Source organism: Phoca vitulina, unplaced genomic scaffold (assembly GCF_004348235.1).
Source record: "Phoca vitulina isolate PV1807 unplaced genomic scaffold, GSC_HSeal_1.0 scaffold68, whole genome shotgun sequence".
In the NCBI taxonomy this organism is placed as follows: Eukaryota; Metazoa; Chordata; class Mammalia; order Carnivora; family Phocidae; genus Phoca; species Phoca vitulina.
Window position 1 is genome coordinate 3,640,926 of NW_022589771.1, and position 17,832 is coordinate 3,658,757.

General features: G+C 47.0%; 1 protein-coding gene across 3 annotated transcripts in view; it reads right to left on the reverse strand.

The window, feature by feature from the left end:
* DSCAM (DS cell adhesion molecule) overlaps positions 1–17,832 on the reverse strand; it is a 791,005-nt gene that overhangs the window by 85,952 nt on the left and 687,221 nt on the right. For all 3 annotated transcript variants that reach the window (XM_032392604.1, XM_032392602.1, XM_032392603.1), the window contains 3 exons: positions 9,727–9,967; positions 8,008–8,154; positions 1,621–1,776 (listed from right to left, as the gene is read on the reverse strand). In XM_032392604.1, the coding sequence (XP_032248495.1) occupies positions 1,621–1,776; positions 8,008–8,154; positions 9,727–9,967 (544 nt within the window). The remainder of the gene's footprint in view (positions 1–1,620; positions 1,777–8,007; positions 8,155–9,726; positions 9,968–17,832) is intronic.

The following is a 17,832-nucleotide window of genomic DNA, read 5'->3' on the forward strand; positions in this document are numbered from 1 at the left end:
CATGATGGCAATTTTGTACATGAGTTCAGTTCAGAGGTTAGGTAAGGTGCCCAAAGTCCCCTGGGCAGCAAGCGACAGAGCCAACATCTAGACATGGCTCTTTGTCTACTGCATTTTTAAAAACTACATTATGACCACCTTCACTTAGGACATAGCTTTTTAGATCTCTCCATGAATGTGGGACTTTCTAACGGCATTTCAATTTGCTCTAAGATTTCCCTAAATAATCCAATTCCTTTGAGCAGAAAAGGTTGATACCTGCACATTCCTGGGAAGAACTACCTGTGTGTTCTGGACAAGCGAAAGCTAATGAGGCTAATTTGTGTGTACCCCCAGTGAAGCAAGAAGGACTACAGAGACGGTGAGAATAGTGTGCGAAGGTAGATGGTTGGGGGAGTAGGGCAGGGCCTGCAGAGGTGAGGACAGAGAGTAAGAACAGAGAGGGTATGTTGTGGGTGTCAGAGAAGCTTTGTTAGGGGACAGAAAGGCTGAAGAAAGAGTCTATCCAGGCCTCGGAGCCTGAGTCCCCAGCCTTGCTTCCACCGGATGGATATGGGTGGAACCAGTGTGTTTGAATCCCACATAGAGATGGAGGGTGCATCAGCATGAAACCTGCCAACGGGGGGTCATAAGAATGGCTAACACCTCCCCCACTATGCTCTGCCCAGCTTCCTGGGAACAGAGTCCTGGAAAGAAGACAAAAGTTGTAGAGCCAAAATCTGCACTGAATTTCGAGTCTCATTTCGGTGTCTCATCCCCACCCTATCTCTGGGACAGTTCTGTGCTCTGATTTGGAGAGTCCCACATTGGTATCATTTGACATAGTTGCTCCTTCCTTTCTTAAGGTGGAGACAGTTTTTCTCACTGTAGCTATATTTATCAGAACTTTAACTCTTTTTTAAATAGGCTCAGATATGGCACTTCAGAGTTTCCCTTAAAATAATACAAAAAAAAAAAAAAACCCTAAAAAACCACTTGCCATATAGTTTTCGAAGGTTTGGGAGTCACACAAGCAAGTCTACATTGTTTGGAACAGCAAGAATTAATGGCCTGAACCAAAGTGAGCCGTAATTTAAAATTTTACTAAATCATTATGAATTCCTCTAAATAATTTTAAAAAAATTAATACAAAGCTCTCAAACTAAAGATTTATTCTAAAGTGATTCTAAAGCTGGCGTAGAATAATATGACTTAGACCGTTATGAAATCTTCCAGTGGAAGGATGGAAATCATCTGAGCCTACACTAACAGATGATGAGTCACGGAAATTATTCTGATGGGATAAAAAACAGGTATGACGTGTTTCACAGCTCTGCGACAAAAGGCATTTTTGTTTAAATAGTACTCGGCCAAAAATTTTTTTTAAAAAGAAGAAAAATTCTAAGGGAGAGAAATGATGGATACATCGAACAAAGGCGACCCAGGAAGTCGACGGTCTGAATTGCGCTGGAATGTCTTGGGAGGGCAGCCAGTGGTTTGCCCAGAGCAGAGTCAAGGACAGGCCCATGAAGGAACACGGGGCTCTGGGACCCTCCCAACACCAGCTCCTGTCCCGATGCTGTCGCTCTGTGGGGCCTCGAGCATCCCCCACAACACACACACACCAGCCCCATCTCTCACCATCCTCTTTGGTCCGAGTGAAGATCTGCTCACTTCTGACTCCGTCCCCGGCGCGGGTAAAGGCCAGCACCTGGATGCTGTAGTTGGTATACTTCTCCAGGCCATCCAGTTCCAGGGAAGGCTGTGTCGTGGTGACGTTTTTAATCTCGCCCAGCTCTGGAGGACAAGAGAACATGACCTGGTGACTGGCTGTGGGGGCACTGGGCTCGCCCTCCAGCCACCACACCCTGAAATCACTCCAAGGGGCTGTGCATGGCCTCATTCACACGGAACTGACCCAGAACAGAGGGGGCAGAATGCCGTTCTGGAAAGCAGAGCGATTCACTCCACGTTAAGTGTTATAACTCAACGCCGACCGCCAGGGCCCAACGCCCCCAGCAGCCAGTCAAGCATGCCCCCCACACTGGACCCAGGGACCTTGGGACTGCACATCGCTCACTCTGTGGGTGTATTTCTAATTGCTCATCAAGAAACTTCTGCAAGTCGAGTTTTGTTTTTTGTTTAAAAAGCAAACAAGCTCTACCCTGATGGTCATGTATTTTTAAGTACCTAACTTCTCAGGTGTTTGAACTGAGATGAGGTGGCTCAGCAAACTGTTCCTCTTACCTGGAGTGACCTCCCCCTCCCCCAGCCTCCCTGCTGAATCAGTGACATGCTGATGTGTCAGAAACGTGGTGTTAGCTAAAAACGCTTCATTTTCTGGAGTGGGATCAGCTAATCATATTCAAGGGTGGAACGTTATGCTCTCCCATCTTAGGCATATTAGAGAGGGCAATTTGAGAAAACTTACAATGATGTGTTAAAGACCTCCATGGGTGTTCTGTAACCCATGAGCCACCTAGAGAGCACCTGGAGCAGGAGAGAGTGGGATGAGGACTGCTCACCCCCACACACAACCATCCGTGGCGTGTTGGCACTGCCCGTGGGCCTGTGCCCAGTTTCTAAGAGGACGGGCGTGGAGCAGGCTCAGGAGGGATTCCTTGTTGGGTGGCTGGCTGTTGTGAAGGCCACCTGTGCATACGGATAGCAAGCTGTAGGGCTGTCAGCTTCTCTCCCTCTTGCCCTGGCAAAGACAACCACCAACCACCAAACTCATTTAACCAGTACACCAATCTTATTTTCTCCATGACCCATTCATGTTGCAGGTAGGGAAACTGAGGCAGGGGGCGGGTCAGTACCTTGCCTAAGGTTACGGAGCCTAGTACAGTCGCCGAGAGCACGGGCCACGGAACCACAGTGCATGGCCTCATGTCCACAGACCACGGTCTCAGCACCTTGCTGTAGTCGCTCGGTGAAAATGTCACACTGGTCAGATTAAACGAACTTTCTCGTCCTGCCCTCCGTCTTTCTGTCCTCCGGTCCTTCTGGCATATCGCACAGAAGGCCGCCTATTAATTAACAGCCACCTATTTTGTGTTAGTGACAACTCTAGAATGTCTTTTTGTCTTTCTGGTTTCTGTCAGAGCTGGACATAGGTGAAAAGTTAAATCTCAAATAGGGCCTGGAGTGGCCCAGGCTTGTCACGCACCTGCCAGGACCCCTGTGTGGGGTGAGGGCTGTGGGGAAACAGGCATGGGAGGGACGGTGGGTCCCAGACACAGCTGTAGGCCTGAGCGTGAGCCCAAGGCGCATCACCACCTCGAGCAGATCGTGGGCCAGTCCTGCGGCCGGATGCTGTGCTGGGGGGAAAGGAGGCAAGGAAGGCAGTCCCCAGAAGGTGCCTTTGGCCTGGGGTCTTCTGGGGAGGCCAGCAGGGTGAAGACTTTTCAGGGCCACAATTTGGAAGCCTCAAGACATGGCTTTCGAAAGTGAAAAGATATTCGCTCCTGTGTGGGGTCACGGCACATTCAGAATGGATAACCTTTAGGCCTGATGGGTTAGGAAGACTCCCCTCGGAAGGGAGGGTCCGCCGGTGACCACCAGAACTCCTCGTATTATATTATCTACTTAAGATGTTCGTTTTCCTGAACAGATCTAATATGGGTCGAGTGGATGAGGATAAAAAAACTCAAATGCTAATGGGAAAAAAAAAATTAAGTATAGATCTCATCAAGATCTTTTCAGATTTAGGAACTTCCATGCTGTGCCAAAGCTCATTCTCTCTCTGTCTCTCTCTCTCTCTCACACACACACACACCCCAGGGAAAACAGGGTTCCACTGGGCTGAATGCCAGCAGCTAGTTATGAGACCTTGTCTACTCATTTGATCTCTGGGGACTTTGGGTTTTTTTTTTTTTAAAGGTTTTATTTATTTATTTGACAGAGAGATAGAGAGAGAGCACAAGTAGGCAGAGCTGCAGGCAGAGGGAGGAGAAGCAGGCTCTCTGCTGAGCAGGGAGCCCGATGTGGGGCTCGATCCCAGGACCCCGGGATCATGACCTGAGCCGAAGGCAGCCGCTTAACCGACTGAGCCACCCAGGCGTCCCGGGACTTTGGGTTTTTGCATTTGTTTTTAAATTTTTGTCTTTAAGAAGGGCCCCGGGGTCTCTCCCCACTGGAGAGAGTGGGCTGCAGTCTTGCTGCAGGAGAAAGTGGTGCTGATGCATCCGGACAGTTCCTGGGTAAGACACAGTGATGGGGAGGAGGATGGCTACAAGGGACAAAGTGAAGTGGATCATCTCCATCTTTTTAAAGAAAGCAATGATTAAAGCAGAAGAATTCCATCTACTCATGAAGCACAAGGCGGATTAGAATTAACATTTGGATGTTTACTCGTCTTGGGGTTCATATTGCTCTGATGAGCTGATTTATTCATGAACCAGGAATGTGACTGCAGTCAGAACCCCCATTCAAGATTACCCCCCAGAGGTTCCTGACATGGTCCGGGAGGCACACTGGGCATTTTCCTGACTGGCAGATACTCAACGCTTAGCAGATACAGAGAAAATAGAAAGGAAAATGATGACAAAAAGCCCGATCAAAACAGCATGCTTCATTTGCCATTCTTTCGAGCTTTTGTTCTTTTTTATAGTTTAAGCAGGATTTCTATCATCTACCTTTTACAAACCCCATGGGGTTATTAAAAAAAAAAAACAACCCAGTAACTAAAGAATAATGTTCAGTTGAAATCATGAATAAAATAATATGAAATGAATATATAAAACAAATTTAGACATATTATTTCTACTATAAAAATTTTTAACTTTCTGTTTTAAAACGAATTGTTTTCTGTATTTATACCCTCCCTCCTCAAAGAGTCTCAAGGCAAAAAACAGGGATGGAAATGACGTTTCTAAAGTACCGCCAACTGCCCACCATCGAAGCGAACGTCTGGTCGGCACTAAATGCTGTCTCGCTTCAGAAGCACCGTGCTGTCTCGGGGAAACAGAAGAAATGACAAAGAGTTCAGACGCAGATGGAGATGTGACTTCAAAGTGTACAATTTTTCTGTCAATTGCAGATGAATGGCCTTGTCAAGTCTTGAAAAGTATCGAACTTTTAGGTTATGATAAAATACTCAGAAATTTCACCAACATGTTGTGTGGTTAGCGTCCCCCATCGAATGTATTCACCACTTTTATCTGACCACATTAACAATAACGAGACGCTTTCCTACATGTGTGTTTGAGGCAACTGCTAATCACAGTGGTAGTAACAATCTGTGTCTCCCAGTCTGTCAGTGTGCGTGCCTGTGTGTGTGAGAGAGGATGTATGTGTGAGTGCGTGTGCCTGTGAGTGTCTGTGAACGTAAGCGGATGAACGTGTAAGGGTTGTGAGTCTGTGAGTGTCTGAGTGTGAACAGATGTATGTGTGAGGGTTGTGTGTGAGTCTGAGTGTGAGCGGATGTGTGAGGGTTGTGTGTGGGTCTGTGAGTGTGAGGGGATGTATGTGTGAGGGTTGTGTGTGAGTCTGTGAGTGTGAGGGGATGTATGTGTGAGGGTTGTGTGTGGGTCTGTGAGTGTGAGCGGATGTATGTGTGAGGGTTGTGTGTGAGTCTGTGAGTGTGAGCGGATGTATGTGTGAGGGTTGTGTGTGAGTCTGTGAGTGTGAGCGGATGTATGTGTGAGGGTTGTGTGAGGGGATGTACGTGTGAGGGTTGTGTGTGGGTCTGTATCAGTATGTGTCTGTGAGTGTGTGTGTCTGAGTGTGTGTGAATGTGAGTGTGAGAGTGAGTGGGTGTTTTCTCAGGGTTAGTGGGACCAGTCCTTTACACAGTCACACGTTTTCACGACTCCTCGGGACAGCAGCCCGAGGAGTGTCTGTGGAAGCATCCAGGAACCCCATGGAATTACCTGCTAATTCATACATGTCACTTCTTGTAAGTAGCAGGTGAGGAGAGAGTGTTCCTAGCAGGTTTATGTCTCTAAGGGCTTCCTTCTCATCTTCCGGAGATTAAGTGTAGAACTCCTACATTAGACATTAAGCACACCACTTTGATCTTAATACAGTGAGCAAAAGTATCTTTAGGAACCGTATGCATTTCCAAGCAGTCTTTATTTAAAGACTTTTATGTTTTTGAATATGCAAGTTTTTAAGGCTTTAGAAGCATCGAGTCAAAAGAACCGTATTAACCACATCACTCTTCGTGGAGCTAAGGTGTTAATAGTATTAACAAATATGAGTGATGTGTGAAAATGTGTATGATAGGATGAGTAGCCACCACTGGATACTGGAAATAGCTCCAACAGGAACAAAAATAGAACAATTTCAGTGTCACACTGCCTCTAGGTGAGTGTGCTCAAGTATTTAGTTGTCTCATTCAAGACGAGGATGAGAACAAGTATACACAATGCTACAGTATGGCATCATGCCAATAAGATGGATACTTTTACAAATTGTCATTGCTCTACACTTTATGTCTATGGGATTTGTAAAAGCTTTTTTGAGGCACAAGAGGGTGAAGTTGTTAAAAGAATCATCTATATAGATCTGTCCGTCTCTGGGGCTGGCTGTGCATTATTGGGCTTGTGGTTCTATGTTCACTAGATTCTCCCTCGCTCACTGGTCTGGAACATCCAATAGGGCAGACGCTGCGTCCTCTGTGTCTAGCACGAGCCCAGCACAGAGCAGATGCTCAGCTAATGTGTCTGCCTCGGATCAAGCAGGTGAATCTTTACAGAACGTCTCTAGTGCCGGGTGATGTGGGAGGTGCTATACTCAACAGCAGGAGGAACCGGGTCTGGTCCTCAGCCCTGAGAAGCAGGTCTGGTATAGACATAAATAATTAAGCCTCCAAAAGCTGCTCTTTCCTTAGCAAATTAAGCTTATTTAGCTAAGTGTCTTTGTTCCTGTATTCTTGCACCAATATTAGAGCCCCCTGCAGCCTCAGACCCTGTGTGTTCTGTTTACTGGGGTGGGGACAGCCACCTGCTTGGCAGAGCAGCCCCAGGTGGCCTGAACAGGGGTGGGATGTATCTGGGGGCGCTGGCTGTGTTTGCCCAAACTCAGAGGTGAGCATGCACTAGGGGTCCACGTGCAGTCAGAGGGGTTGAAGGAAGCCCCAGGCAAGAGGAGAGGCATTGCCGCTGGGGCAGGGGTGCAGAAGGCAGCTGGGGAGGAGAGAAGGGGAGGGTGCGGGTGTGGGCCACACGGGTCTTGGGATGCAGACAGTGAGCAGAGCTTAGCAGCTCCCCTGTGAAGGCCGCAGGGCGGTGTGTGCCTATCCTGGTCACGGGGCAGGGCTCAGGCTGGCTCAGCAGCACCCGCCCCATGAAAGCACCACCACACTGAGACGTATTCTCTGCAAGAAACTTCTGGCCCCAATCTTGCCACTACTTGTGCGGGTCACACTCTCATTCAGTCTTGGCAAAACACACAGAAGGAGTTTGTCCTATAACTTGAAAGAAAAAACAAACAAACACAGAGAAACAAGAAGAATGAAGGAAGAGAAACAGAAAAAGGGGAAGGAGAAGGAGAATAAAACAGAAGGAGAAAAAATGGAGGGTTTTGTATGAAATGGCTCTTTGCGAGAAGTAACAATATTCCTGGCAAGGTGTTCTGGCATTCCCCCTGAACCTCCTCATGGGTCAACTGCAGGGACTTAGGAAGTTGCCCTGTTGAGTTTTATCAGGAAATTGGAAGAGGTCAACCTTTTAGGATACACATCACATAGAACTTTCTAGAATCAGATCAATGTCTTGGTGCTGCATGCAGAGGCTTGGCATAGATACTCATCTAAGAAAGCACACCCATGCCAACATTTCCCCAGTGCCACCCCCTCCGATACCTCAAATTGCTTTTTGAGGATACATGATGTTTCAAGCAGCTCTATGCACCTGTGAGAACACACGATGATTGGTAAGAACAGAATGACGTGGGGAGAGTGGACAGTGTCCATTGAGAAAGACGCGCCCTCCATTCCCTGAAACCTACTTTAGGAGGGGGGTCTGCTAATCCCATCACGCATTCTCTGGGGCAAACTCACAGCCCTAGTTTTCATCCTCTTACCTCCGTCCATCAGGTTGGCCCAGTAAATGACTCTAAACCCCTGGAGAATTCCATTCAAGGCTTCCTTGGAAAGGGTGGACCAGGATATTGATATGCTTTCTGGTGATGTTGCTATGGCTTGGACATTTTCAGGGGGGTAACTGGGCACTGAAATTAAATAATTAGAATCTGTAATAACTGTGGGTAGTTTAATTGGCAAAGCAATATGGAATAAGCAACATTAGTTTAACATTTCAATATGCAAGCAAAAGAAAAAATCACACTCAATCCATAAAATTAAGGGGGGAAAATGAGTACCATTTCCCTATTCAAATAGTATGATAACTCCATAAAATAATGTGAGTTTATGCGTAAGTCCTAACAGACTTCCAGTCTCTCTTTCCAGCTTAACCACTTCACATTGAAGGAGGTTGCCCCGGGACTGAGGAGCAGAGAACACTTGTGGTCTTACTGCAAGAGTAAAAAGCCATTGCTTCTCTGGTTTGTGTCCCCATCACTCTCGTGACTGTTTGAAGTTACATTTGCTTAATACAGTACATATCCTCTGCATTTCGTAGCATATGGCATATAAATGGGAAGCCTGGCTACTGAAAGGTACTGAAAAGCAGACATGTAGTCATAGCTTACTCACTGCCCCCCTCCCTGGTAAGCCCCCCTTGCAAAACTATACCATTGTGTCAGAGGAAAGACAGTAAACAGACTGAGATGGGGGCTGTTTGAAATGTTTTTCACATCGAGTTTATCCAGACCTTAAATGCTGTACCTGGGAAAAGGGACAAAACATCAACAGAACCATACACATCAATGAAGAGTTAGCATTGAGGTGAAAACCAAAAGGCATATGTAATCATGATTGCAAAGATCATGACGCTGGATGGAAAATCCCAGTCTCTGGGTTTCTGGTTTTCTAAGACTTCTCTCCGTAGAAATGGTCAGAAATTACGGATGCAAGTCACTCTGTGCCTCTTCAAACCTATGATCACGTGGCTTACTGCACAAGAGGTAACTTCAGTGCAAATTTGGTGCCTTAAAATCTACACTTAGTGCTACAATGAAGCCCGTATTCTATCTCTGCCCCTAACGTGAGGTCTCTGGACACAGAGCTCTTTGCTTTTCAAGCACTCCTGGAACAGTCATGGGAGAAGGCGAATTAACTCCTTGTGGTCATTAGGGGGCGCTCAGTCACCGTGAGATTTGCGCCAGGAAGCCTGCTCATTCCTTGCTCTGGTCCAAAGTGCTTGGAAATAGGAAGCAATCATAAAGAGAAAGAAGAAGGAAGGAAGGAAGGAAGGAAGGAAGGAAGGAAGGAAGGAAGGAAGGAAGGAGGGAGGGAGGGAGGGAGGATCCTACTTAACTCTGATCTGGAAGAAATTCTTAGAAAATCAGATTTCTACATTTCTACATTCTGGTCAGGCTTCTGCAGTCCTAGAGCGAGCCTTGGATGCACTCGGGAAAAGCCCAATTCTTGTGCTTGGAATGAATGAGATGCTGGAGAGGGAACGGATTTGGGCTTTGCAATCAAGCTCTGTCAAGGGTGAGACCAATCCATGCAGCCGGCGAGGGCATGCAGGCAGACTTCCCCGGAAGCCTCGGTCCCCCAGGCCTGGCACCTTTGCCACTGCAGAGCCAGCAGGAGCCAGGCTGCGTGTGGGGGGCAGAGCGGCGACCAGAGCAAACCCTTGAGGAAGGGAAGGCGTGAGCGGCGGCCGCCAGACCTACCATCCTCGAGGGTGGTGGTGATGATTTCCTGAGAAGAAGGTCCCGTCCCGGCCCGGTTGCAGGCCTGCACCACCAAGCCGTACTGGGTGAACTTATTGAGGTTGTCCAGGGTGTAAATCTCACTGTCCCCAGTGGTGTCAATACTGATAATGTTGAATTGGAAGTTGCCCCCAGTGCTGTACTCGCGGTAACCTATTTGGTAGCCACGGATAATCCCATTTTGCAAATGTTTCTTGGGAGCCTAAAGAGGAAAAGAAAAGAATACACTAAGGAATCCTGGGGGGACAACCGGAGGGGAGCCAGCCCACCCCCTCGAAGGAAAGCGGATGAAGTCTGAAGGTCATGGTAATAATAGCAGCAGGTGTCCGGTGGGGGTGCGGTGAGGGGTACTGGCGGCGAGCCCACGCACAGGCTGTTCCCGGCCGGGGGCACCTCCTCTGGAATTCGGGAACACCGAGTGCATGCGCGCTGCCATCGCCGACCAGCAACACACAGGCCCCCTGATCGTCGCCCCTTCGCCCGGCAGAATCTGCTGAGCTGGAGCTGTTCTGCCGGGTTGTCCGAGGCACCGGGGAGCACAGAGGATTTTTTACAACACGGTCCCTGCCCTTGCGGAGCTTACGCTCTCATGGAATGTTCCAGAATAAAGGTGTTTCCAGTTGGCAGCTGCGAGTAAAAGGAGTGCACCACCGACAAGAAGGCACAAATCATCTCGGAATCATCATGGTGATTTAACCCGGGCAGCGGCGAGGCTACGTGAGCGACTCTGCTAATGACAGACGCTCTGCAGAGTCTGCGATATCGTGGGTTTTTAGAAGAAACCAAACTCTTTTCAAGTGTGTTACGAGAACAACACAATAGCGATGCTCTAAAGCAATAAAGGTTTTGTAGACTTTCAGCCCGTCAAGTGATATGTGTGTGTATGCAAGTGTGTATGTGTGAGCGTGTGTGTCTGTGTTCACTACAAACCATGGATTTAGGTTACTTAGGACCATGAAAGGCTTTCTCTGTCCCCAAAGTGCTGACAGTCCAGTTGGAGAGAGGGAGTAAACACTTAGGACACCACAGAGAATCTCAGGTGTCTAAGCGTCCGGCACTGGACAGCGAAGGCCGGTGGGCATCCAGAAAGTGGCAAGCTCAGAGTGGTTTGAAGAGGGCGGCCCCCGCGGGCTTGGGAGGATGACCAGGGTCTGGGACTGGGAGGGGAGGAGGTGGCGAATGGTGCCTGCAGAAAGCAGCTGGGGGAGGCAGAGAGGCTGGAGCAGAGTGGGGGGTGCCCAGCACATAGCAGTGACGAATGGGGGCTGGCCAGCAGATAGGGCGAGGCCACCGGGCGGGCAAAATGCGAGCCCGGGGAGTCCACACAGGGAGAAGGCAGAAGGGGGCTCGGAGCAGCACTAATGCATCTCAGCAAGTATTTATGAATGGCCTACTATGCCCCCCCAGTGGGATTAGATGGTGCTGGTTGTGTTTGGGTGTTCGTTAGTCTGAGCTCTACAGGAACAGTAGAATCACATTTTTAAAAAGCAAGTTTCCTCATTTTTGGTTGTTTTTGGATTGCAACTGCTTTGCTCAACATCCAGTCTCATTTCATGCATGTACACGGTTCCGACGGAGATCAATAAAACAGTCGTCCAAATCATGACGTTTTTAGTTAAGCTGGTGCTGTTGGACCCTGACATGAGAGCTCATCCCTTTTTTACAAGCAAATCTCTCGGCAATCTTGTTTTTCCAGTGATGAGCTATGAATTTTCACTTTGTATTAAATCGGATCTAAAGACTTTAGATTTTGAGAATTTGATTCCATGGAAATTATCTTACCACAACCACTGAACTTGCATTTATGTCATTTAATTAATTAATAAAATTTATTTCCCTGCAAGAGTCATCTATAAGTCAAATTTGAAACAGGTATTTTTCTTATTTCATATAGCTTTTAAATGTTAAATACATTGACCCAAATATAAATGATACATATTTTTAAAGATTGGTTTATGCCCATTAAATATTCTAATTTTTCAATTGGCTCCCTGTGTAGGCTTAAGACCTCCTCAGATACTAAATCAGGATCACAGTATGGTGCTTATGGCATCAGGTCAAGAAGCAAGTTAAGGGCGTAGAGGCGAATGCCCATCAGAAAACGTTTACATAGAGAGGCAACCAATTTAGCTAAATCTTCCAAAAGCAGGGGGATCTGCTTGCTGACTTTTAGCTTCTTGGGTTTGTGATCTGATTGCACAGGTAGGGTGGAGTCTTCTTGTTTTCCCGCCCATAGATGAATATATATTCTAACTAGCTTAATTTATGATAGGCATTTTTTAAAGATTTTATTTTTTTTGAGAGAGAAAGAAAGAGAGGGGACATGAGAGAGAGAGAGCATGAGTGGTAGGGAGGGGCAGAGGGAGAAGCAGACTCCCCGCTGAGCAGGGAGCGCAATGTGGGACTCGATCCCAGGACCCTGGGATTATGACCTGAGCCGAAGGCAGACACTTAACTGACTAAGCCACCCAGGCACCCCATGATAGACATTTTTAATCAAAGGAACATTTACTCAGCCATCAGAAAGGATGAATACCCAACTTTTACATCAACATGGATGGGACTGGAGGAGATTATGCTAAGTGAAATAAGCCAAGCAGAGAAAGTCAATTATCATATGGTTTCACTTATTTGTGGAACATAAGGAGTAGCATAGCATGGAGGACATTAGGAGAAGGAAGGGAAAAATGAAGGGGGGGAAATAGAGGGAGAGATGAACCATGAGAGACTATGGACTCTGAGAAACAAACAGGGTTTTAGAGGGGAGGGGGGTGCGGGGATGGGTTAGCCTGGTGATGGGTATTAAGGAGGGCACGTACTGCATGGAGCACTGGGTGTTATACGCAAACAATGAATCATGGATCACTACATCAAAAACTAATGATGTAATGTATTAACATAATAAAATAAAATAATAAAATAAAATTAAAAAAAAGGAACATTTAACAAATCATATGAAGAGAAAGCATTGTTTTCACGGACAAAAACAAGCCAAAACTCTAACTATGTCAGGCAAAGTTTATGTTTTATTATTACTTTGTAGGCTGGATAGTCAGATTTCCACTTAGGGATGTGTTTACATTAAAGAAATCCTTGAAAACATATTGAAAACTCAGATCTCTTTTTAAAAGTCCATAAGCAGAGGAATTCTGCACGTTCAGTACAGGAAATTTTAGGGATTGCGGTGCAAGTACCAAAGAGTTTTTGAAAGTGACCCTGGAGACTTTCCCTGAGTGGAATGAGTAACAAGCCGGTGTGGACAGGGCGTGTGGAAAAATCTGGCAATGGGCTTCATGTCATCCCAGGACAAATTAGTGCATAATATACTTAACTTTAAAATATGTTTTGGGGGGCACCTGGGTGGCTCAGTCGGTTAAGCATCTGCCTTCGGCTCAGGTCATGAGCCCGGAGTCCTGGGATTGAGCCCCAGGTCAGGCACTCTGCTCAGTGGGGATCCTGCTTCTCCCTCTGCCTCTGACCCTCCCCCTGCTTGTGCTCTCTCTCTCTCTCTCTCTCAAACGAATAAATAAAAAAATCTTAAAAAAATAAAATATGTTTTGGATGATGCTTTAAACATCCATGCCTTTGTGTGTGTGTTTACCTGGGATAAAGGTAGATGTCTGTAAGGGAGAAATCCTAATGGGGAAGGCAGTTTTAGGATACAATTCTCTGGCCATTAATTATCATCAAATTGTGATTGACAAAATGGGTCAAAAATAATTATTTGTTTCATGAAACCAAATGAATGAAATTAATGGTGAAGTAGGAAGAAAAGAAAAAGAGGAAATCAGGTAGAGATCTTGAACATACTTTGAATCTTGGTTGCAGATAATGGAGAAGGCAAATTTCCTAAGTTACCACTTCGATCATGCCCTCTTCTCCCCAAATCTCAGCAGTACCCATTGTGAGATATAAGCCCAGTTGTAGTCTTTCCAGGCTAATGCCCCCTGGCTGTTCCCCGATGACCTAGGATTCTCTCTGGATCCTCGAACAAGCATGGAAATTCCAACTCTCTTGTGTTTTTCCATCTCATGAAAGCCCTCATCAGAGACTGCTCTTCTTCCTCCTCTATCAAAGCCCAACTCATTCTCCAAAGCCAGCTCAACTTCCAGCTCATCTGCTTCCTTCGACTGCCTCCATCCAAGGAGTTCTCTCTCCTCTGGCCTCCCCCGCATGCGCTGATTCACCATCAGCTCAGTGAGAACTGATCACTTCCATCCCCTCCTGTGGCCACTGTTCCATATCGAATGCTGGGTTTCCAAGGACTTGATTGCAAGCTCCAAGTGCCTAAGGATTCTCACAAACATGTTTGAAATCTCATCCACTCACTTGTCCAAAACAGGGCTTCAGCACAGTGGACATTCTCAGAAAATGTTACTGTGGATGCAGAAGAGAATGGTTTTGAGCATATATGAGGCACAAAAAAAGTGATGGGCAGGAATGACATCAGTTGCAGGTTTATAATCTGACTGGGTGCAGGGCTAATGAGAATGGTTTGAAGATAAAAGAGCTGCCCGGACTCTAGGTCCATGATGTAGCTGTTGATCAGAGGCCTGGACTATCCAGTACAGAAGGATCTCTCAGGATCACCGTGCAACTTGGATCCAAGTTGAGAGTTGGCTTCCATGTGGTCACTCAGCATGGCGGCTCATGCATCAGGATAAGAGATCCAGGTGGGATTTGGGGGGTCCAGCTTCACTTCCCAGCCCCCGTCAAGGGAATAAAATAGTATCTGAGGTGCCAACTTGTTTGGACAATGTCATCCTTTTTCTTTTCCTTCTTAAAGCAGGGATTCTGGAGAGTTTGTTCACTTGTTTGGCCAGCTCATGGGTGACGTGTTTTTAGAATAAAGATCATTTATGACAGATCCACAGATTTATAGCAAATCTCACCTGGCAAACAGTCCTCTTAATACATATTAAAGGAAGACTCTGGAGAGTAAGTGAATGGAAAAATTAAAAAAAAAAAAAAAGAAAAAAGAAAGTCAGTCCAAGGCTCACTGTATATTGCAGAATTCAACCATCTGAGCGCCTTTCTGCTCCAGAAGATGCTGTTATTTACAGACAGCTCTGATTTACACGTGTCCTGCTTCTACCTTCTCTCAAGCCCCTCGGAGTATGCTGCAGTTCTGGGAGAAGCCCTTCTCTATTCACTGTTGTGCTTTTCATGTAGGGGTTAATTATTTTCCTGTGTTGAATACTACTCTTCCTTTCATTTACCTGTGGATCCAGTAATGAGCCTGGGTTCTTTCCATTTGTCTCATTTATCTGCCATCTGGGGAACTCTCTCCCCTTTCTAGCCTTGGCATTTTTCTCCTCCTGTAGTCTCCCTAAACAGCCTTCTTTCATCCTTCCGGGTGTCCTTCCTCCAGCCTCTGGTCCCTGCTCCAACACCCACTTCCTTTAAGAAACTGGCTCTTTTGATCTCCATGACAACAGTAGTACGGCGTCAGTGTATCTGTGGTTTGCAAGTGTCTGTGTTTTATGTGTCCGTCCAAATGAGCCTTGAAGCTGCCTGTGGCAGATACAGAGGTCTTTAAAAAGTCGGTAAGAACAGGGATGTGCAAATGCTCACAGCACCATCAAGGATGTGAGTGATTAGAGCAGGCCTCTCTTCTTTAGAAAGCCACCAGCCAGGTCCTGTTTCTGCACACTTCCCTCCCCCTTCCCAGCGCAGGTGAACGGACTCTGCTCAATGCCAGGATTCACCGGCTGACCAACCTCGAGAGCTAAAACCTCTGCTGCAGATTTCTGCATTCCAAGAATACCACATTACTCAGGCATGTTGAGTAAGTCAGGTGAAAAATGAATTGAACATTCTCCTTTGAGATTCTTCCAAATTCACTTGAAATGTAACCTGTCCTCATTTCCCTTTTATTCCAGGGGCTGTGGACTGTCTTTCTTATCTTCATGTACTCCTTCCAGTCCCCATCCCTATTCCCCAACATAAATAGCAGCTACTCAGTAAGCTTACGCAATGGATGGATGCATTCAATGGAACAGTAGGAACTGGTGCCTATCCTATTCAAGGGGAGAACTGCAAGTGAACCTATGATTAGAGCAGAGCGTGGTCCTTGCAGTGCCGAGGGTTGGCATGGGGTATCGTGGAAGGGAAAAGGGAGAGGATTCCCAGAGAAGGGGCATTTCATCTGAGCCTCTAGGAGGACCCGCCATTGTTGAAGAGGGACAGCCTTACCCGAATGCAATCAGCCTCCCCACAGCACCCGGGTGAGATAACTAGAGACGACCCCGGAAGGAACAGCTCCAAGTGATCCTTCAGAAGGTTTCTGTGCTGACTGTGGGGGTCGAGATGGCATGAGCTATTCAGTTCAGGTCTGAGATGAATACAGAACTTTGAACTAGGCACAATATTGAGAGGCCAAGAACTTTGACTTGAAGCTGGTAGTCACTGTGTTCTCATCAGATCTGGCAGCTGGGGAGGAGGCGGCAGCCAAGCATGTGCTCGGGCTTGGAAAACACATGTAGAATTTTAGAAACAGGCTCTTACAGTTTTATGGGATGAAATTGAGGTTAACTATTGCATAACAGGACTTCATTTATTTAATTTCTAAACTGTGTGGGGGGGTGGCTCTCATTTCATTCATTCATTCATTCATCCAACCAACAAATGTGTTGAAGAGCTACTCTTGCTGGGCCCCCTCCTTTTTCTGAATTTCACTGTTGTTTGCATCCCACACGGTCTGGTAACCGCACACAGCATTTCTCACCAGCCTTAATGGCTTATCCAGTATTTTCTGACAAAGACCTAACAAAGGAATTCATAGCCCGTACGCAGACCCCACCTGGTGTTATATGTATTGCCTCTGAGAGCTGGTCTCCAGAATATCCCACATTTAATGTCAGGGCCTTTAGATGTCTTAATGTTTCTGAGAAACAATGTTTCTTGCCTGGAAGGGTAATGGCTCACAGTGTCCCAGAGTCTGGGAGTGGAGTCTGTTGGAGAGAAATGACACAGAGAGTGCAGGTGTCCAGGTTCAGACCAGGGAAAGAGCAGGGAGACAGTGGGGAGGGGCTGCATGAGATGTGTCCACGGGCCAAGAGGCCCAGCCGGGGCCCAGCCAGGAAACAAGGCACCCGGAGACTGTGAGGCTTTGGGGGACAGGTCTCACCTGTGCTTCTAGACATTGCACAGACAATGGGGGATGCAGAGAGAAAGGGGTTTGGGTTAGGATGCCAAGAGGACCCCAACTATTTAGCGGCAGCTGAGTGATCTCAAAGGGCTTGGCTCCTCCCATGTAGACCGGAGAGACCCAGCCTGGAGTAGCTCCCCTGTAGGTAATGGAAGCCCCTGGGGATGGCAGGGAGAGGTGCAAAACACAGCGTTTTCAAAGGTATTAGATTCTCCGTAAAGGAATGGTCTGCCTCAACCATACGAAGAATTGCTGCTGTCAGTTTTTGTAACTTCTGCTAGTGTAAGGTCTGTCCAGAAGGACCAAAGAAGATCTGCAGTTCAGAAGCAACTGCAGAATGAAAGGAAGGCTTTCACTTCATGCCTGGAAAGAGTCCCTCGGTGGTTTAACCCTCTGCCAAGTAACAGGAAACTATTTGTGACGTATTCCAGCTGCATGTGACTGCTTCATGTTTGGTAAAGCATGGTGGACATGGGGCCAAGTCCTGGGGCCTGTCTATTTGGCCATTTCTTCTATATGGCCCTTAGCTAAGAATGTATATATATTTTTTTACATTTTTAAATGGCTGCAAAATTCAAAAGAGGAAGAATATTTTGTGACACGTGAAAATTACATGCGCTTCAAATGTCAGCGTGCCTGAGTAAAGCTTTACTGGCTGTCTGCTTCCCTGCTAGGGTAGGCAGAGCTAAGAGTTAAGACAGAGACTATGTAGCTCACGAGGCTGGAAGTCTTTACTCTCTGGCCCTTGACAGAAACAGTTTACAGACCCCTGGAGGACACAGCGCTGCGGACTGAATCAGCGTGCAGGGTGCGGGGTAGAATGCATGGGGTGGGCTGGGGTTGGAGGTGGGGGGAGGATGGGAGGTGAGCATTGGTGGGAGGAGAGGCACCTCCATGAGAGGAGGATCCAAGAGAGG